Source organism: Clupea harengus, chromosome 8 (genome assembly GCF_900700415.2).
Source record: "Clupea harengus chromosome 8, Ch_v2.0.2, whole genome shotgun sequence".
Classification (NCBI taxonomy): domain Eukaryota; kingdom Metazoa; phylum Chordata; class Actinopteri; order Clupeiformes; family Clupeidae; genus Clupea; species Clupea harengus.
Window position 1 is genome coordinate 18,554,261 of NC_045159.1, and position 21,731 is coordinate 18,575,991.

The window sequence follows — 21,731 nt, forward strand, 5'->3', positions numbered from 1 at the left end:
ATTTATTTATTTTCTGCACAGAGAAGGAAAGGGATAAGGATGAAATGGCGTGTGACAAATTCTCGCTTGCTCTGCCTGCCTTTTAAAGGATCAGGGTCATTTGACCTCCGTGACCTACCTTTTCCCCTCCCGCTGGTCTGAGGTATCTACAGGCTGACCTCAGACTGACCCCTGACCTAATGATGACCCCACGCCAGACCACAACACTCTCTCTGAACAACTGAAATGGGCTGATTAACATACGCAGGCTTTCATTTCATTACAAACCTCTGGTTTCCTCCGGTCAGAGGGCCTGGCAGTGATGGCCTTCTTTTGCCCTCGTACGTCTCCCTTTCCTTCAGCTGCTGAGGACACCCACCTCAAACGCCACCCTGGAATTAGCCATTAGCATGTACAACCTTGGCTTCACCTCCGATAACATGCCATTCGAAGGTTCCTTAACGTAGTACAGTTAGGTTTGTGCGTACACATAGGCATTTGCACGTGTAGACACACAGTTTCATAGAAGCACGTGTAATTAAGAGGGAGCTAACAGAGCACTGGTGAATGTGACTGGTAGAAGTGATATTTTGCGGCACTGTATCAGGGTATATTTTGCAGCTGATATCTATTGCATTGAATTGTTCACAGTTTATTTATATCACAAGGGCTGTCTTGGTTAATACGAGCAGGCAGTGTGGCAGTGTGAGTGAGTGAGTGTGAGTGGATATGAATTAATTCAGCTCAGTTACTTCTTCAACAGGATTGAATTGAAAATTAGGACAGGCTTCTCTCATGCGCTGCCTACTGAAACCCCCCTTTTGTGCATAATGAGAAATGTTCAATCATTTCATTCTCTTTTTCTTCCTCTTCTTCTCTCTCCAGACAACTGGAACAAAACCTCTCATCCTTTCACCAAGAAGGACTTCGGGAAATGGGAGCTCTACCTCCCGCCGAGACGAGACAAGTCTCCAGCCGTTGCGCACGAGTCCAAACTTAAGGTGCCAGCTCTTTTCACTCTCTCTCTCTCTCTCTCTCTCTCTCCCCCCTCTCTCTCTCTCTCTCTCTTTGAATAATCAGCTTCATCATCATCGCTTATGGTGATCATAAGCCCCTACCTGAGGCCATAATCTACAATTAATTGTGGCATAATGACTATATAAAAATACTTCATTGCACTTTAAAGAAACAGTCCACAATTCTAATCCGATACACTTGTCAAATTCAGCGAATTACTCCTCACGGTCCTCCAGCTATCCGTTCTGTGTGTGCGCTCAAAGAAACTCTGGTTCGCGTACACAGCCTTGCCTCTTCAAATAGGGAAACAAACAGAGTGGCTCAGACCGAAACAATAAACAATTCCAGCCAATCAACACATTTCAGGGCTGTAAATGTGACTGGCTGTTGAGCGTAAATATCAGCAACCTTTTTTGCCGTAATTGTGGACTTTCTGCTCCCCCTTTGGTCTACGGCGTAGAGCAGATCTGAGCCCCTGCAGGGCGCTCTGAGTCTCTCGGGGAAGAGAGGCGCGGGGCCGTCTCCTCCGCTGACAGTGCAGCTGCAGGGGGGATGATGAGGGAATCGGGAGACAAAAGTGGAAATATCTGCTGCATTAACAGACAGGAAATGCAGATAAAGTGTGGACTGCGTGACTCATGGAGGGCGAATTAGTTCAGACCAGAGCGGCGTTATGCTTTTAGAACCAGATAGCGCCTGTCGACTGTGGGCTGAATCCAGCCCTGATTTAGCATGGCCTGAACGCATTCAAAATGTGAATGTGAATGTGTCAGTTAATACTGGTATAAGAATAGATGCATTAAAGAATCAGTATGTAAGACGAATGTTTATGTGGACATTTGTGAGGGGTTCATTTCCCAGTGTTCTTTTTTCTGCCGTAGCGTGATGACTTCCAGTGATTCAATAAAAAAGGAGCAAGATGCACACTCGGGTGAATCAATAGCTTGCTGCCATATTTGTCATGAGTTTGACCTCTGTCATCAGATGAGTTTGGATCTGGATCTCAGCTATGACCTTGTCACGTCACGAGCATGAGGAAGACTTCGGCTTCAGTGATTGCATATTAATATGGGCTAGTCGCAGTCACGTCTGCAGTCCGAGTGTGTGTGTGTGTGTGTGTGTGTTGGGGGGGGGGAGTGGTGGCTGACTAGTGGACAGGCCTTTCTCCCTGAGGGTGTTTGGGTGTTTGGCAGGGCGCAGGGCCTTCGGAGAGAGCGGAGCCACTTGACTTGGCACTTTTGGGTTAATCACCGGCCGCCAACACGGTCACAGCAGATGGGCCGCCCAGGCCGGCCAGCGCATGACTCGCAGGGCCGTGCCAACGTTGACCGCGGGCGCTCTGTCCTGCCCAGCTGCCCTGCGGTGACTCAGGGGGCCCCGTGAAGAATGCCATGCCTCGCCGCCCTTGGAAACCAAGCCAGGCCAGACCAGAGCCCTCTCTGATCACACTGACGATGAAGCCGCAAGATTCAGCAGTCAACCCTGTGCTAAAATGTCACAGAAATAACGACACAAATAACTTTAGTTTCATCAGCAGTTAGCCCCCATTTTCTGGCTATTCCAAATCTTTGTCTATTTTTCTTTGTCTAATTGTCTATTTTGCCTGCTACGGCACACTTGCAAATTTGAAGCCATGGGCTCTTTGGCAGTGAAGTGGTAACAAACATAACCTAACAAACATGACATTTCACTGACTCTAGAAACACTCTACTGGATAGTCAGTTCATCACGTGTGCATCAGAAATGGGTCATTTTGGCACAATGCAGATATAAGATAGCTCTGTATCAAGCTAATGGGTCAGTAGTTTGGCACAATGCAGATATAAGATAGCTCTGTATCAAACTAATGGGTCAGTTTGGGTCAGCCCAATACAGATATAAGATAGCTCTGTATCAAACTAATGGGTCAGTTTGGCCCAATGCAGATATAAGATAGCTCTGTATCAAACTAATGGGTGTCCACAGAGATGGTCATTTAATTGTTGCTGCTGGCAGGCCTCGACGAGTGTTCATGTCATGTCACACAGATGCAGAGTACAAACTCATTTATATCTAAAAGAGGCATATGCATTAAGGGTTTGCCTAGTTTTAATCTGAAAGAGGCATAAGTATTAAGGGTCTCAAATATATCTGTTTAATGTATAGCTATAGCACACAATAGCTCACAATTGCCAGTTTTTTCTATTTTTCCCTTTCAAAGAGCACATATATACATATATATATATGTTATTCTTTAAGGGACATCGAGCTGCTTTGAAGGCCATATGTGAACTGCGGGTACATTAGAATGTCTGAGAATCCCTCTGAGCATTGGAATGCAGAGAGTGTGTGTGTCATGGAGTGTGTGTGTCAGAGAGTGTGTGTGTCATGGAGCCTCTGCTGAGCAGGAGGCATTACAATAGTGCTGTCAGGTGTGGGGGGTACAGGAGGCATTACAATAGTGCTGTCAGGTGGGGGGGGGGGGGGGGTGCTGGAGGCATTACAATAGTGCTGTCAGGTAGGGGGGGGGGGGGGGGGGGTGGCTTTGATGGAAGTAAAATCTAATTAGGGTTTTTTGACGCTGCGCTGACATTGAAAAATGCCCTGCTTATTTCTTGTGCCCAACAGAAATTGGATCACGTATTCAGTCTAAATGAAAGTCATGCTAATCCACAAACTGTTGAACCCAAGTCGCTCCAAGCGCAGCACCATATATACACACCTGCATTCTCTCTGATGATGCAACCAAACGATAACCTCGCTGTGCACACACAGATGCATACAGATGCTTTCTCTCCTAATGGCAGCCCTGTTTCTTTCTGGAGGCCCACTTCCATTCATTTGGGGATGGTAATCGCTTATATTTTCCTTTTTACAGCCCGCACTTTAGCCGGCCACATCCATAGGAGGGCAGATGGCTGCTCGGCTGTCATTGATCCGCTGCAATCTTTAAGGCCTCCCTTGGCAGACCAAGAGCAGTGATCAAGCCATCCAGGAGCATTCTCTACACAACATGCCATGCTTCCCCAGAGTAATCGAACATCATCAAACATTGACCACTTCTGCGTTTGCCAACCAGATGCCCAAGTGAAGCGTGACATCACCTGAAGCCCTTCAGTATACCCGAGTTTATATTTCTGTGTTATGAACGCCTGCACACTCTCAGAGAGGAGTAGTCCTGCCCTTAAAGGTGTATCTGGGAGGAAACGGGGAGGTTTTGGTTGGGGCTGTCGTATGACTAACACTGAAACAGTGAATGCTACAGTCTTTATTGTACAACTGAAAAATGGCTGTTCTGTGCTTTCACACGGGTAAAAATACCAAAATGCCTTTATTTTTCCTAGCATTTAAGCTTGAGGGAATTCTATTTAAACAGCAGAGGCCTAAAGTGTGTGTGTGTGTGTGTGTGTGTGTGTGTTTCCTCTTTTCTGCTTCCAGCTTGTTATCCTAACCGAAGAGGGAGAATACTTGTTTCGGATCTCCCCCTGGGCCAAGTATGTCACAAAGATGCTAGATTCGGTCACATATGATTGGATTCACTGGGATCCCATTCATCCTTACTTGGTAAGAGTAACAATGGAAGACTACGGAATGTTCCAGACATTTCATAAAATGAAGTGACGAAGTTGGTAGTTCCATAAATATTTGATGTGTGTGATTGATTGGCTTATTATGCCTCCGTTAATATCTCTGACAGTGAGACGTAATGATACAAGTTAGCGATAATTATCAGTGGAGGTAATGTTGGGTCCTGATGTGATGTGCTTGTCACTGGTGACTGATTTTGAAAAGGAGGAACAACTCGCCATACAATTAATGTTTCATGGCGGTTCCTCATTGGGAAATGAAGGCGAGGGAGGAGAGGCTGACTGTGGTTTTCTTCCGGTGTGTTTCCAGCTCCAGCACCCCCGGCCCACCAAGCCCAGCAGCCTGCGCATATACGAGGCTCACGTGGGCATAGCCTCACCCAAGCAGGAGATCGCCACCTACAAGAACTTCACCCTTAACGTTCTCCCACGCATTAAAGATTTGGGTTAGTGCCGATGAGATCACTGGGCATCAGTCATGTTGCCTACTCGACACTGGTGCACTAAAGACACATTTGAAATGGTGGATTGTAGGAATTCACGCTTAACACTCAAACATTTGAATTTGTACATTTGTACAAACATTTAGGCCATGAAAGAACTAGGAATCAGCCATCCACACTTATACATTCAGTGAACCAAATAACTAGGTATCAGCCATCCACACTAATACATTCAGTGAACACATTCCAAGAGGGAGGCTACTTCACACAGATTTAGACACACTCTAGGTTAGTCTGCAATTATTCTTCAACCATTTTGATAATATTGTTCATTGAAATGGTTGACTAATTGGTTTTATCTTATGGGACATTTAAACCTTTATAGTTCCAGATTCTTAAAGATCTTATGGTCTTGGCGGTATGCAAGGTAGCACATGTCTATAAAATGGCAACTATTAGTAATGACAGAGGAATTACAGGGGTTAAGAGGCCAAAATGTCCCTATAACTGGATTTAAGAGGTAGTTACCTTTCATTTTCTCCAAACATGAGGCCTAATACAGTATGTCTCTACAGGGGACATCTGTGTAAACGTAACCTTAATCTGTGAAATATACAGCTGTCCTGCGTGATAGAATATATATTCCTGATGATATTTGTAATAAGATGAAATGTCAGAAAGGAGCATTTTACTGACATATAAAAGGTGCCTTCCCTGGATTGAGGGAGACATCGACACAGTTATGCCTCCCACTCTATGTGTTTGTCTGTATGTGTGTGTGTGTGTGTGTGGGTGTGTGTCTGTGTGTCTGTCTGTCTGTGTGTGTGTGTGTGTGTGTGTGTGTGTGTGTGTGTGTGTGTGTGTCTTCGACTGTGTGTGTATGTTGTGTTTGTGTGTGTGTGTGTGTGTGTGTGTGTGTGTGTGAGTGTGTGTGAATCAGTGTGTTTCTTGTGGCCATGAGAAGATCTGATGCCCTGTAGAGAGTATCTCAGAGCAGAGCAGAGCAGAGAAGTGAGAGTCGTGTCTTTGTTCTATGGTTGTCCTTGCCTGCCTGTGTGTGTGTGTGTGTGTGTGTGTGTGTGTTTCTCTGGTTGTCCTTGCCTGCTCACTGTGTACCAGTCCTGTGTGTCCTGCCCAGCTATGACACTGATGAAAGTTTCAGTAGCGTTTCCCATAGCATCTCTCTCCATCTGAGGCCTGCTGTAGCTAGTGCACTGATGAAAGTTTCAGTAGCGTTTCCCATAGCATCTCTCTCCACTTGAGGCCTGCTGTGTTACTGCACTTCACTGCCCCATGTGATTTCCTGTGTTTTCCTCAAAGCAGCTTGCATAAGTCTTGCTGTATCTTTTATTTGGCCATGTTACCGCAGGAGTGTGTAACATGAAAATCAAAACATATTAGATTCCAAGTGGTTTAAAGTTGTAATGCCGTACAGTTAAGGTGTTAATTGTACTATACAATATCTATAGTTCAGTTTAGTCTAGGTTATGGCTATATAACCATTATGAGTGTCAGTTCAAATAGTTGTATCTGAATATGCATGCATAGCAGTTAAAAAAAAAAAAACATTATTTATAAAACTAGCCAATTAATAAACAACCCTTCATCAATTGGCATTCTTCAATCCATTCTCACTCCTGAAACAGCACAACTCCACTGCATACTATCACTACCATTGAGTTTGGAAGGACACCTTTGTAGGTTGCAGGAATGGGTGAAACCGAAAGACAGCCGCAGAAACTGGGTCACGGTTGGTCTCTGTGGCCGGCCAGCCAGCCCCTCTGAGTCTGGTTGGCCTGAGGCTGTTCCCTCAGATGCTGTAGTGTAGTCTTATTCTGTGGTTCAGGTTGTCTTAGTCTGGGGAGGCTCACAGGCCACAACTGGATTGGCCACACGGCTGAGCCTTCAGGCCAATTCCAATAGAGGCTAGACAGAGTCACGATGAATGTCTCTTTCTTTCTTTCTCACTCTCTCTGTTCCTCCTCCTCCTCCACCTCCAACCCCCTCTGTCTATCTATCCATCTCAGTCCATAGAGCTTCATTGAATTTAAACATCAAGGAACACTCTTCGAACACCCCCTACATTTGTGATTTGATTTACTGTTAATCCTAAACATCCTTCAATCTACTCACCACCACAAGTTGTCTACCGGCGGCGGTAGTGTCGTGTCCCTAACTCTATGCTTGTGTCCTCACAAGGCTACAACTGCATTCAGCTTATGGCAGTAATGGAGCATGCTTATTATGCAAGCTTTGGGTACCAAGTCACCAACTTCTTCGCCGCCTCCAGGTAATATATTCAGCCATCCTCCATGATTGTTCTAATTATGCAGACAAACAATTCAAATGACCTCATGTTTCTTTTTTTATCAGCTCAATCTGTGTCTGCCGTGAATAATGGATCTCAGTAATGCTTCTCTGTTTGTTTCGCTTTATAAACCCCCTGTGGTGCTTTTGCATTCTGAGGCTATTGCATTTGTTTTCTTCCTCTTTTAAATGTGTCTTTGGGGAGTTCCTGGTAATAACCCCCCCATCATAAGACTGACATAACCATGTTGTGGCAAACGCCACATACCGTCACAACATGTCACGACACTCAGTGTCCAGTGATATAAAAGCGTCATGTTAACATCATGAAACGCATGAAACACAACTAGACGATAGAAAAGAGATTGATCCGAAATCAATAATATACATACTGCAGGATATTTGATTGTCATTGTTATAGAACCTCTGTGTGTTCTCAAAATGTGAACATGGTCACGTGTGTGGAACCTACCCACTGCTTACGTGCAGCAGTCACACCTTCACCCTGTGTTAATGTCTCTCTCTTCAGGAAATGGGTGTTCCAACACAGACTACCTGTTCTAGTGTACATACGCACAGGTGTCAAACTGCATTATCCACCTGTGCAACAGCAACTCACACCATTGCTTAATGAGGCAGACATCTAGAAGGAGATAGTAGGGGATTATGAATGTGCTGCACTCTGTGCAACAACTACTGTTCTTGTGCCCTTGAACAAGGCACTGTATTCCCAGTGGGAAGCTCCCAGTAGCCTGCAGTAAAGGACTAGTCTAGGCAGCCTCCAGTAGCCTGCAGCGGAGGACTAGTTTAGGCAGCCTCCAGTAGCCTGCAGTAAAGGACTAGTCTAGGCAGCCTCCAGTAGCCTGCAGTAAAGGACTAGTCTCGGCAGCCTCCGGTAGCCTGCAGCGGAGGACTAGTTTAGGCAGCCTCCAGTAGCCTGCAGTAAAGGACTAGTCTAGGCAGCCTCCAGTAGCCTGCAGTAAAGGACTAGTCTCGGCAGCCTCCGGTAGCCTGCAGCGGAGGACTAGTTTAGGCAGCCTCCAGTAGCCTGCAGTAAAGGACTAGTCTAGGCAGCCTCCAGTAGCCTGCAGTAAAGGACTAGTCTAGGCAGCCTCCAGTAGCCTGCAGTAAAGGACTAGTCTAGGCAGCCTCCGGGAGCCTGCAGCGGAAGAGTGCACGTCGCTATCTCCCAGAGGCCTACTGCAGAAGAGAACACTGGGAAGTTGCCGGCTGTGTGCTCAGGCAAACCTCCATTGATAATTAAGTTTATAAAACTCTGTCAAGAGCCAGGATCGTGCTGCATTCACATCAGTTAACCCTGAAATGGAGTAGTGTAGTGTGAATGAACAGCAATAAACAAAGCACTATACATACATCCAAAATGAACTCCCATGAAAGAATAGTGCATATTTGGTAGGCAGAGTAAATATAGTTTGGGGATCTTTATCTACCAGTCCGCCAGTGGGCCCACTGGTCTGTCCAGGCCTGCTCGCTCGGGTGGAGAAGGGCTAGATAAAGTCTAATGTATGCAGAGTAATTTCATCCATGATTGATCACTCAAAGACATTTAAAACCCAATCCGCTCTGGTTCAGAGGGAAAGCAGTAGGGGGATATTGCCAGTGTATTTTCTCTCTCTGACTCTCTCTGTCTTTCTCTCGCTCTCTCTCTCTCTGAGAGAAACGCATGTAATATAAGCCATAGGGGAGATCAGGGGTAGGAGGTAAAACAGGGTTTGATCAAGCTGATTCGGCAACTGCCCTGAACCCTTTATTTCTCCTGTGTGTGAGATTGAATGTGTTTCCCAAATGACTGTTGAATTCTAGATCATATCATACAGCTTAATTCATATTCTGATGCATTGCTTTATTTGGTTGAACATGGGAAATCAAAGGGCCGGTGGAGTTATAGCACAGATGCCCATAGAAAATAGAAAAGAAATAAAGTAGTGGGTTCTTATCTCTGTTATTTTTCTGTTTATTAAAAGTCAAGTCGTCCAACACATACTCCCAGCTTTATTCTATGTGGATGTTTCATACTTCATTATTCCCAAAAGTGACTCCTTCTGTTGTTTTGATGATTTGACCAATCAGCCTCCTCCATTTGTGCCTTAATGTGAACACACAGAACTTAGCACACATCAGGGCACTTCCTTTGTTAACCCTGCTCTCTTTTGATTGGCCAAGAAAAAAGAGCGATATTTATTACTTCATTATTGTCAGGGAACCACTTGTGATGATGATTAACACTTTCTTTCATTACATAGCCCTTGATACACTTTAACTAAATTGTAAGTGCAGTAGTTATGTCATTTAACATAACTTAATTATAACCCTCACCCTTTAGCTACATAATCAAAGGAATTATTGCGTATCAGTGTTTTGTTGTTCCTTCTTACTCTTTATGTTGCCTTATAATTGAATGGTATAGTTATATAAATAGTTTTGTAGCATCCATCTTGCCTTTCTAATGCGCCTCTTTCTGTGTGTGTCAGTCGCTTTGGTACTCCTGAGGACCTGAAGAGGCTGGTGGACACCGCCCACTCTCTGGGCATCACAGTCGTCCTGGACGTGGTCCACAGCCACGCCTCCAGCAACACGGACGACGGCCTCAACCGGTTCGACGGCACCGACTCGTGCTTTTTCCACGGGGGTCCCCAGGGGAAACACTCACACTGGGGCAGCCGGCTCTTCAACTACTCCAGGTAAGAGGTCGAACCAGGAAGTCCCTCTAGTGAGGGATGGTTAACGATGGCTCTCCACCGCTGCTGCGGTCCTGTGCTAAGAGATGTGGCAGCAGCTGCTGTTCAGTCAAACCCCTCTCTGTTGGTTCAATACATCCCAGAACGTCTGGTCTATCTTCAGCCATAAGGGCCTAAAGAGCCACAGCAGCTTTGATTTCTCTTCATCAGCAGTCTAGAGCTTCTCACACACCAAGTTGAAGTCTTTGGTGCATATGGTAGAGAGTAGCTACTAGAACAGTACCCTTGCAATAGAAATCTCACTCATCTACTCTTCCGCAAAGGGAACAACATCTGGCAGTGCCACCGCTGCATGACAGGAAGTCTTAATCTAGACACCTTTATTCTGTGGTTCTGATGTGATGGAATGAGTTGGCCACTCCCAGTGCCCAGTTTCCCTCTCAGTCTTCAGAGACCAGCTGAAGATCTGACTCTTTGTGATCATCTACACACCTGACACCCTTTAATCCTCCACCTCTAAAAGAAGCCCTTCCTTTGTGTTTTCATTCTTTCTTTCATATTTCTTTACAATCACCTCGGATAAAGATCTGCCAAATGAATACATCTAAATACATTTTACGAGCTGCAGCACATATCTATGACACAATATCACTTGAATGCCTTTACAAAGATACTGAATGCAGAAGTTTCCTGAAGAACAGAAGTTCACCTTAATTGAAACATAGTACCTTCAGAATCTATGCTATGGTTTTGCTTCTAAAAATCTATTTGCCCTCAGCCATACAGCTGATAGATCAAAACACCATTAGAGTGTTTGTAACTGTAGCACAGCTGCACCTAAATGAGATCATTAATGATAAGGAAGACAATAAACAAGTACAAAAAGGCAGAAAGATATGCCTCACTGACAACAATACACATTGAGGCTTTCAACAGGGGTCTGTGGGGGCTCATTGTTTCTGTACTGCTGTGTTGAGTTTCACATGTGAAACTTGAAAAGAGGAACCTGGAATATGAACGTTCTCTGCTCGTTCCTTCTCCTCCTCCTCCTCCTCCTCTTCTCCTCCTCTTCCGCCTCCCGCTGTCGTGCTGTGAGTGTCTGCTGTCGGCCTCACGGTGAGACGCCCTCTCTGTCTCACTCTCTCTCTCTCTCTCTCTCTCTCTCTCTCTCTCCGTCTCTCTCTCTGTGTATCTGCTTCTCTAATGGAACTTCACATTGTTATTATAATCATCAGCAGTATCACAGCTGCCAGTTTCTCTCTGCATCTTCGTCTGTCTCTCTCTCTCTCTCTCTCTCTCTCTCTCTCTTTCTCCGCCTCTCTCTCTCTGTTTTAAATCACCTGATTATTCTTCAGGGTATCCCTGGGTGGTATTCACATTCATTAGCTAGGATTGATGTTTGCTAGACTGGCTCCCCTAAGTGATCAGCTCTGTGGAGTTGTGGAGCCTGTTGACGGACAGGTTAATGGCAAACACTCCTGCCATCTCCCTAGTACTTCTCTAACCTCTGACTTAAAGTCCTGCATTAGTGTCCATCTCCGAGTTATTAGTAGATCCTAATAGAAAAGACACTTATCTCTTTTAACATGAAGGCACTATGGAGCTGTGTTTTGATGGACTGTAAGTTGATAGCTCTGGTCAGTAGCAACTTGTGAACTTTTGAATCTAATGAACACAGATTTTTGTTGGTGGTCTTGTTGTTAAGAAAGTTAAAGCACTGATGAGGGTGTTGATTATTTAGGCCAGTCATTTTCCTTATTCACAGCACTAAAACTAATTGGAACCCACTGTAGGTATAGTGGGGTGATTTTTGTTATGCAGAGTGGCTCATGAACAAGGTCTATGCATCAATGAAATGCAACAACAAAAGCGTTCAAAGCTTTCTGTGTAATTTGTTTGTTTATGTATGACTTCCCTTTTTTGTCTGTTAATCTGTGTTTCAGATTTTTTTTATTTGAAGGCTTTGTTATTTTTGTTTTCCTTTTGGTGTTTGTCGGCGACAATTACATTTTGCAGCCCCGGGAAATGGAGTTGAGTTGCTGTCTTGTTTTGAATTGTCTCTGTGAAGGCTTTCATCTGTGCCCTTTTGCCTCTGTTGCTGATGCTGATGCTGATGCTGCTGCAGCAGCTGAAGCCTCTGTGCTGTAAATGAGCCTTGCTGATTGGCTATGTTTTTTCCCTTTGTTGCCCTTGGTGATGTACAGGGGACCCCTCTCTCCTCCTGCTCCATCTCCATCTCTCCCTGCCTCTCGTACAGCATCCCTCGCTCGATCTTTCACCCTCTTGTGCACTCTCTCTCTCTCTCTCTCATGTCGATCTCTCATACACACACACTCTCTCCTGTCGATTTCTAGGACACAAACACAAACACACTTTCTCTTACTCTCTTTCTTTCTCTCTCTCTCACACATACACATACTTGCACACATACACCCACTCTCTTGCTCTCACATACCCCCCCCCCCCGCCACACACACACACACACATACACATACACATACACACAAAAATATTCACACACATTGATTACCTCTTGCATTTATCAATCATTCCTGTATTTGGGCAAATTGGCTACAGATGCAAGACACTTCACTCGTCTGTGTGCACTCATGGCCATCATAGTATCTGCTCTCAGAGTCTGCAGCCTCTGTAATGAATACCATTTCTAATAACTAGCTGATCAGAAGAACTCATCACAGTCATTATGTGTTGAACATGTTTTTTTTTCTTTTTCATTTTTCTAATTAGTCGTAGATTCAAATTGGGAGAAAGGAAACTCATTCTTGTGTGCATAAGGCAGAAATCTAATCCAACTTCCCTTGTATGAAAAATATATTGTCCAGCGATAAAGGCTTTAATACCCAACTGGATCACTATCAAAGAGCTGTGTTCTGCTGAGGTTAAAAGTAAAGTACAAAGGGAAATAAATCAAATATTCAGGGGCCAAAATATACTGTAGAACTCAGCAACAAGGCTTTCTGTGAACACACAACTGATTCCTCGACCACCATGAGATTAAACATTATAGCTGTTAGCGTGTGTGTGCGTGTGTGCGCGTGTGCATGTGCATGTGTATGTCTATGGCCACTGGTGGAAAACACTTGTTATACTTGATCTCAGACGTAAATCGTTACAGCATGAATTCTGTCGCTACCTTTCAAATTGATTGTGTACTTCCTCCAGAATGCCGCGGGGTAATGGCAAAGCTCAACTCCAGCAGCAGCTTGATTTTAATTGCCGTTCTCTAATGAGGGGGTTCTCTGCTCCTCGCACTCTTTGGATGAAAACACACAGGCAAGACACAGGGGCAAGATTTCATCGCCGTCCCACAGACTCTTTTTTTTTTTTCATTCGGCTGAACAAACTACACAGTATGTGCAGCCACTGAACAGGCCATTCTGACCCTTGCCACACACTTTACAAGAGCAAACCAAAAGTTTCAAAACTGACATGGTGTATGAAACAGATACTGAAAAAGAAAAAGTCAATACTTACTTGATTTTTGTGATTTCAAATCTTTGCAGAGAAAGTTTTGTTTCGTCTTCTGCGCAATCATTTGATATGATCGGGTCTGATGTAATGGTAAAAGGCATTGCACATAAGTGCACGTGCAAATAAGTAATACATTGGTGGGGAGAGACAACAGCAATAGCTATTTAATGGCAAAGCGTACACAAGTGGGTTGAGTTAAGTGGAATATTTGAAGAAGGTGTTGTGGTGATGATGAAATCATGTCTTCCTTGAAACTGGAGTGTCCTTTTATCTAGCCATAGACCAAACCATACACAAGTGGGTTGAGTTAAGTGGAATATTTGAAGAAGGTGTTGTGATGATGATGAAATCATGTCTTCCTTGAAACTGGAGTGTCCTTTTCTAGCCACAGACCAAAGTGTACACAAGTGGAATATTTGAAGAAGGTGTTGTGATGATGATGAAATCATGTCTTGAAACTGGAGTGTCCTTTTCTAGCCACAGACCAAACTGCCGGCAGAGGAACACCATGATTTAGTAAGTGTGTGAGGCCATGTTAGTGTCACCCAAGGTCCACTGTAGAAATCCAGCATTAATGGCACACACCATCTCCTTCAACCTCAGCCTCTTGCTGTTCCTCTACATGCTGTTCTCCATTCTCCGGTATGCTACGGTGGCCAGTAGCAGATGTGTATCTTTAGCAAAGCTGTTTGGGCGTTCTGACCGTGACCATGGTTACACTGGGACTCATCATATCGTATTGTCTGTCACTCATTTGAAGAACTTTCCAAGCTTTCTCTGCGGTGGGAAAAACAATCTGTTGGAGGATGTTTGTATACCAACATCATGTTGGTTTGTCAGTGATAGTAGTGCGTGGGTCTTGCATGGAGGGCTTGCTGTATTTCACAAAACATTACGTTATGTTGCCCAATTGAATATGATCACTGTAGTATGCCCCTTTTATGGAGAGAATTGATTGCAAAATATTAGCATTCTACATGATGAACGGCAGCTCTGAGACAGGTGTGGTTCTGTTGTTCTCGTGTATGGTTAGGGAAAATGCTACCAGGAATTTTAAGGTATTGTATACAGAAATATGTTTTCGAGGTAGCATTTACTAATTATACATTATAATTAATTTATTCAAAGACACAGAAGCAATGTGCGCAACAAAGAACGCATTCTAGCAATAATGACGCAGGATGAATGTTATTTTGTGAAGCACAAGCAGTTCAATCATTGGAATATCCTCTGACCAGCCGAAGCCATGCTGTCAAAACCAACATTTAGCACTTTTGACATGTGAAGAGGCTCGGCCCGTGAAGCGGTTCTACAAATCTAATATAACTCGGTTTAATTAAGTCCCAGTGGACCAAAGCTTCTTGTTTGAATGAATGTGTTCGGACCTCCAACTGGACTCTATCTGTCTATTTTTGAATTTGTATGTACATGTTTTATGTGCTTTTGAATGTGTGTGTGTGTGGTGCGTGCGTGCGCGTGTGAATGCTTGTGGGTGTGAATGTCACGGTGTGTGGTCAGGAAGGCCTGACTGACCGTATAAGCCCCTTAGTAGCCATACCGCAAGCCTTATTGATTGTCATTGATGCCAACCTCACTGAAGCCCATGAACACACACAGACACACACACACACACACAGACCCACAGCCCTGGCTGGGAGATAAGCACAAGCAAGAGGCCAGATGATCTTCTCTGCAGGGGGGTCAGTTATCACACTGTGGGCTCGCTGTCAGACCTCCGGCCCTCTCCGCAGGACACACACACACAGCCAGACACTCCAGGGCCTCCATCTTGGGTCCGGAGAGGGGGAGAGGGACACACACTGAGCCAGACGCCCCAGGGCCTCCATCTTGGGCCCGGAGAGGGGGAGAGGGACACACACTGCGCCAGACACCCCAGGGCCTCCATCTCGGGTCCAGAGAGTGGGAGAGGAGGGGAATCTCAAATGACAGCACACTGGGCCAAGATCGAATCTTTAATCAATTATTGATGCAAGAGATGAATGTTTGTGTTTTTGTTTTTTAGACAGGTGTTTCATACTTATACTGAACGATCACTGAGCTGATTGATCGTTAGCCACTCGACAAGCGGCTAGATGACTCCCCCTCCAGTGGATCTGTACCCATCTATAGGCACGGATGCGGGCCAGATGAGTCCATTGCTTTCAGTAGAAGTATGAAACACCTTTTCTGAAAAACAAAAACACAATGGATCAATAGATCAATCAAGGTCAATAGGTCCATAGATCAATCAAGATCAACAGATCAATGGCTACAATGGGCCGTGTATCCAGTCCCGCTGAAGACGGCATTATGTAACATTTGTTTTCAGAATAAATTAGCTTTGCGCTAGCTTGGCACCATGAAGGTCATACCGTTTCCATCTCTTTTATCTGTAAGATAACATAGGGAGTCCTCTAGGGACATAGAATTAGTAGAACGGGCATAAGATGTTCTTCCATCTTCACAACTAACTCCTTTACAGGGGACCTTGATGACTCCATTGCTATGGATACTGGTCAGCATATAAATCCATGGAATTATGTAATATTGAACAAAACGCATCATAAGCAACCCTATGGTTCTACGTCCTACACGGTGTTGCTAGAAATGTGAAGGTCTAATATGAATTTTTTATTCAGTTTCAATGATCAGAAAGACAACAACAGGACTCTACAGATGGGAGTGCAAGACGACGATGCTTTGATTCACTGGAGACGTGTATTTTTCTCCTGGAAATATCTAAGACCACATTTTCCCACATAGAGTACCAATACACTCTGAACATGCATGTATGTATTCATGTAGTACTGGTATGGACCTGGTACACTGTGTCCAAACATGTATACTCAGGTATAGACAGGTACATCCTGTACATGCATGTATTCATATAGACACTGGTGCAGACTATTAATACAATTCTATGAAGACAGAAGTGAAGCCTGTGACACCTGCATTCTAACTTTCACCCTTGGGCAAGCAGCACTAAAGGATCAGTGCTGGAGAGGGAATCAGAGCAAGAGCTGGGTGGGGGTGGGGGTGGGGGTGGGGTGGGGGGGGGGGGGGGGGGGTGATATGGGGGGGACAGATGAACGCTGGGAGTCACGCCTGAGGCCAAACAACAGGAGCTGCAATGCCTTATGGGTATTTTGAGAAGCTGACAAATAATGTGGGGAGACTTGAGAGCAGAAAAATCTCTCTGGGAGAGGGGAAAAGAACACCAAGAGAAGCCAGCTTTGGTGCATCTGCCACCTCCCCAAATGCCGGCGCACACTGCGCCTGCAGACAGCCTGTGGAAGTTTGTTTGGTCGGGCGGGACCCAAGTTAAAATAGCAAGTCTTCGCTTAGCTTAGCTTAGCTTACCAGAGCCTCTTTTATTAGTGAGGAGAGCTGAAAGTAGGAATGCTGATGAGTGCTATGGGTTCTGTATGGGTTCTGTATGGGTTCGGTACTGCACTGTTCCGTGTGAGAAGGAGCCAATGCTGATGAGTGCTATGGGTTCTGTATGGGTTCTGTATGGGTTCTGTATGGGTTCCGTGTGAGAAGGAGCCAATGCTGTCACAAGATGCAGTAAAGATGAGGGCTGCCACCTGAGAAACAGACAGTAGGAGTGAGTGAATACATTCACTTTAGTGCCAGGGGTGACTGACAGGCTCCCTAGTTGCCTGGAAAATGTACAGTGAGTGAGTGAGTGAGTGAGTGAGTAGTTGTGTGTGTGTGTGTGTGCGCGCGCGCCTATGTGTGTGTGTGTGTGTGTGCGCCTATGTGTGTGTGCCTGTTTGTATGAGTAAGTGTGTGTGAATGCGTGTGTCTGAATGTGTGTGTGAACCCTCTGCGGTTCTCTTGTTGTTCCTATCAGGATTGCATATGTTAGTCAAATGTGACTATGCATTTATTCAGTGTGCATTCATCATGCAGTGTGAGGCTTACTTTTGGTGTTAAGAGTTGTAAGGGAAAGGTGAGAGTACTATCTGTCTGAATCACACTGTTACTGAAGAAAACACATCTTGGTTACTGTTTTACATGACTTCCTTCTGCTGCCTACCACAGTGCTAGGTCGTCACCCCAGATACATTGCTCTTGATGTTGGCCTGTGGGTACATATGGGACCATTGCCACAATGCTGTCCCAATAGAAAACCTGCTAATTAAGAGAAGATGTAACTTAATACTCATGAAATCTGTCCCAACCTCTTGCTTCATGTAGCAGTCTACAGGGAGACATAATGACAGGCACACACTAAAAATGAGGATGGTGTATTGATCCAATCAATGTTTCTGATCAATTCTTATGGCCCATACCTCTGCTTTTGATTGGTATGCTTCTTTTTCATCAACAGGATCACAGATTAGGACGATAAAGGACAGGTTCATTGCTTGCAGTGTTATTGGTCACACTTCATTTAAATCCCATCAAATTGATTTAGACATGAAAGCAATAAAGAATACTTCTGTAGGTGGCAGGTAAATTAGTTGAGATCTGGGATAGGACATCAGGCATTTGACTGAGCGATCACACTTTATTTGGATCTACAGATGATCGGATTATAAACAGGCTTTCTGTTGAAACTCTGTTAACTACAATTTATGGTGTAAGTTAAGGTTAGGTGTTGGGTTAGGTTAAGCTGATGTTTAGTGAACAATTAGAAACACTAATTAACTAGGTAAGTAAGTAAGGACAGTGTTGTCTTGTTTGTATGGCAGCGTTTTTTGTTTGTATTGGCAGTGTTATGATGTTTGTAAGGGCAGTATTCTGTTGTTTGTATTGGCAGTGTTATGACGTTTGTAGGGGCAGTATTGTGTTGTTTGTATTGGCAGTGTTATGATATTGGTAAGGGCAGTATTGTGTTGTTTGTATTGGCAGTGTTATGATGTTTGTATTGGTAGTGTTATGATGGTTGTAAGGGCAGTATTCTGTTGTTTGTATTGGCAGTGTTATGATGTTTTTTGTATTGTTTCTACCAGCTGGGAGGTCTTCCGTTTCCTGTTGTCAAACTTACGCTGGTGGATGGAGGAGTATCGCTTTGACGGCTTCCGCTTCGATGGTGTCACATCCATGTTGTACCACCATCATGGAATCGGTGAGTTTGTTGAACAGATAAATAGATTCAATAAATTCAATCAACCTAATCAACTTTGAATTCCTGTGTAACATTTCGCCCCTGCAGTTAAAAACATAACAGTAAATAATATAGTAAAACTAAATACTCAGTCCATTACGTTTTCATTGTAGAGAGGACATGTTTGTTTATGTTCTGACTGCACCATGTCCTTGACACAGGCATGACTTTCGGAAAAGGCTACAGTGAATATTTCGGCATGCATATGGATGAGGACGCGCTGGTCTACTTGATGGTGTCCAATCATTTCCTCCATACTTTCTACCCAGAATGCATCACCATTGCAGAGGTGAGAGAGAGAGAGAGAGAGAGAGAGAGAGAGAGAGAGAGAGCACATTCAGTCGTCATGGAAATTCCATCTTGGTACTTTCACTCAAAATTGGAGTAAGGATTAAAAGTACTGTCCAGAGAACTTTTTGTGGGTGTGTGTGTGGGGGAGGGTTGTAGAATGTGATGAATTATCCTCCCGTCTGGGACCCAGGCCTTCCAGACTGGCCTGTTCATCACACCGGTATGTCTTTAATCAGAGAGAGAGAGAGCGGGAGAAAGGGATAGACCACCAACCTGTTTCTTCTATAAAAAAAACTGCACATTAAAATAAGTGGGATGAACTACATCAGCTGAGGCTTAAGCTAACATATAGATTCTTAAAGCAAAATGTTGGTTATGGCTATGGCTACTTCACATTAAGTAGGGTACAATCCTACGCACTAATCTGCACAAATAAAACATTGAGAGATATGAAGTTTAGACCAGACTGGTAAGACCTGTATAAGGAGTAGGAGGGCTGATCTGCAGTCAGTTACAGTCAACCACATGCTAGTGCACTCCGTCCCCACAGCAGTTTTTGTACTGACAATCAAAGGACTGTTATTCAGTGGGTTCCAGCCAAGAAAAAGTCGATAACAATTTATTTGGATAGTCCGCCTTCAGACACTTCACAGATGGTTTGTTGAAATCCAAGCTCAGTCTTTCTAATTGTTTGCTGAACATCACCTTAACCAAACCCAACACCTAACCTTAGCCTACACCATAAGTCTGTAGTGAACAGAGTTTCAACAGATAGCTTGTTTACAATCCGAGCATCTGTAGATCCAAATAAAGTGTGACCGCTCAGTCAAATGCCTGATGTCCTATCCCAGAACTCAACTAATTTACCTGCCACCTACAGATGTCTTCTTTTTTGCTTTCATGTCTAAATCTAATTCGATGGGATTTCGATTCAATTAATGTTTAAATCAGTAAATATTGGCCCATATTCCCCAGCAAATGGAGATGATTGTTTTTGTAATATTTGTGAGTGTAACTCAGTAGTGACTTACCCACAGCTTGCTACAAGTTTCCTTTTAATCATCATCAATTACAGGCCCTGAAATGTCTGAAATGTCTGAACATCGCTTTATCTCGCGCCTGATGGTTAATATTTTTTAAATGTGCACCCACCACTCTGTTGTTATGTTTGGTTTGATGTTATCTTCCCCCCCCCCCTTTCCTCCTCCTCTCCCCCCCCCCTTTCCTCCTCTCCTTTCCCCCCTTGCCTTCTTTGTGCTAGGATGTATCTGGCATGCCCGGCCTCTGCAGACCCATCACAAAGGGAGGGCTTGGCTTTGATTATCGGCTGGCCATGGCTGTGCCAGATAAGTGGATCCAGGTGAGGAGCGGGTCTGAGCTTTAACCCCCAGAGCTTCACCCCCCTGGGGGCAAGGAGGTGTTTGTGTGGCAGGATATGAAACTTTTACAGATATCCGGAGATGAATCCGCTCCCTTGTATGTGGCTTAATCAAGTTGGTGGTGTGTAGGCTCCAACAAAATGGAATGGAAGACACATACACACACACACACACACAAAAACGAAGCTCGCACTCAAAGTGGTTGATAAAATGGCAAAAAAGCCAAGAAGTCCCCTGGGGAATTGTGACTTGTGACTAAATATGTGATATTTAGTATAGTATGCATAGAGTGCCTAATGTTTATAGGGATGTGCAGATGTTTTGGGTGACCCCATCCTCAGTGCAAACAAAACCTTTGAAATCACAAAGATAAAAAAGAAAACAAGTTAAATCCATGTCCTCAGTCAGTCCGTTAGGGAATAATGTCTACCAAGCCTCCCTTTGAAGAAGTCTCTGCCCTTGCGGCTGGGTAATAGGCAATACCAACCACCTCTAGTTCTCTCACCGTGTCTGGGTAATAGGCAATACCAACCACCTCTAGTTCTCTCACCGTGTCTGGGTAATAGGCAATACCAACCACCTCTAGTTCTCTCACCGTGTCTGGGTAATAGGCAATACCAACCACCTCTAGTTCTCTCACCGTGTCTGGGTAATAGGCAATACCAACCACCTCTAGTTCTCTCACCGTGTCTGGGTAATAGGCAATACCAACCACCTCTAGTTCTCTCACCGTGTCTGGGTAATAGGCAATACCAACCACCTCTAGTTCTCTCACCGTGTCTGGGTAATAGGCAATACTAACCACCTCTAGTTCTCTCACTGGGTGTCTCGGTCTCTCACTCGTGTCTGGGTAATGGATGACTTTATAGCCTTCCTATGGATGGTGCTTTTGTGTTCATTGATCCAGATTCTTAATTGTCTATTTGTTTTGCCGGGGTATTGTAGACCGCATGGACATATGAGTAAGTGTATAACAGAGGAGGAGCTGCAAGTGATGAATTTGTTTATATAATATTCTTTCTCTGAAACGGTGCATCTAAATGTGCTAGTTCTCCTCGTGCCTGTGCTGGTGTAGGGTGTGTAGCTACGGAAGGGGATAAATCCCGTTGCGCTGTCCAGTCGTTCTCGTGGTGTCCTAGAGAAATCAAAAGTATCAGCACTGATGTTCCTTGTCCTGGAGGAGGTAAATAGTGGAGGACCTCTGAACAGAGTGGAGCTTACCTGTGGATCTGTGTTAAGGACGGCGCAGTGTTTCCTGATGGTCTGTTTCATGCGGTGGCTCAGAGGCGTGTAGGTGGTACAACATCAGTCACAGAATGGCCCTTCTACTTTTTCAGTGTCCCAGTGTCCCTTCAGTGCCTCTTATTGTGTGGCTAAGAACTGCCTGTGCGGATTGTCTGACTGGATCCGTAAATCCTCATCTTCACTGCACATCCTCCTCA

The 21,731-nt window shown here is 44.5% G+C and overlaps 1 protein-coding gene across 1 annotated transcript in view; it reads left to right on the forward strand.

The window, feature by feature from the left end:
* The window catches only part of gbe1a (glucan (1,4-alpha-), branching enzyme 1a), a 49,159-nt gene that overhangs the window by 12,252 nt on the left and 15,176 nt on the right, over positions 1-21,731 (forward strand). The window contains exons 3-10 of the mRNA XM_031572204.2: positions 865-980; positions 4,414-4,539; positions 4,873-5,008; positions 7,205-7,295; positions 9,805-10,014; positions 18,465-18,580; positions 18,781-18,908; positions 20,172-20,270. Coding sequence (XP_031428064.1) covers positions 865-980; positions 4,414-4,539; positions 4,873-5,008; positions 7,205-7,295; positions 9,805-10,014; positions 18,465-18,580; positions 18,781-18,908; positions 20,172-20,270 — 1,022 coding nt within the window. The remainder of the gene's footprint in view (positions 1-864; positions 981-4,413; positions 4,540-4,872; positions 5,009-7,204; positions 7,296-9,804; positions 10,015-18,464; positions 18,581-18,780; positions 18,909-20,171; positions 20,271-21,731) is intronic.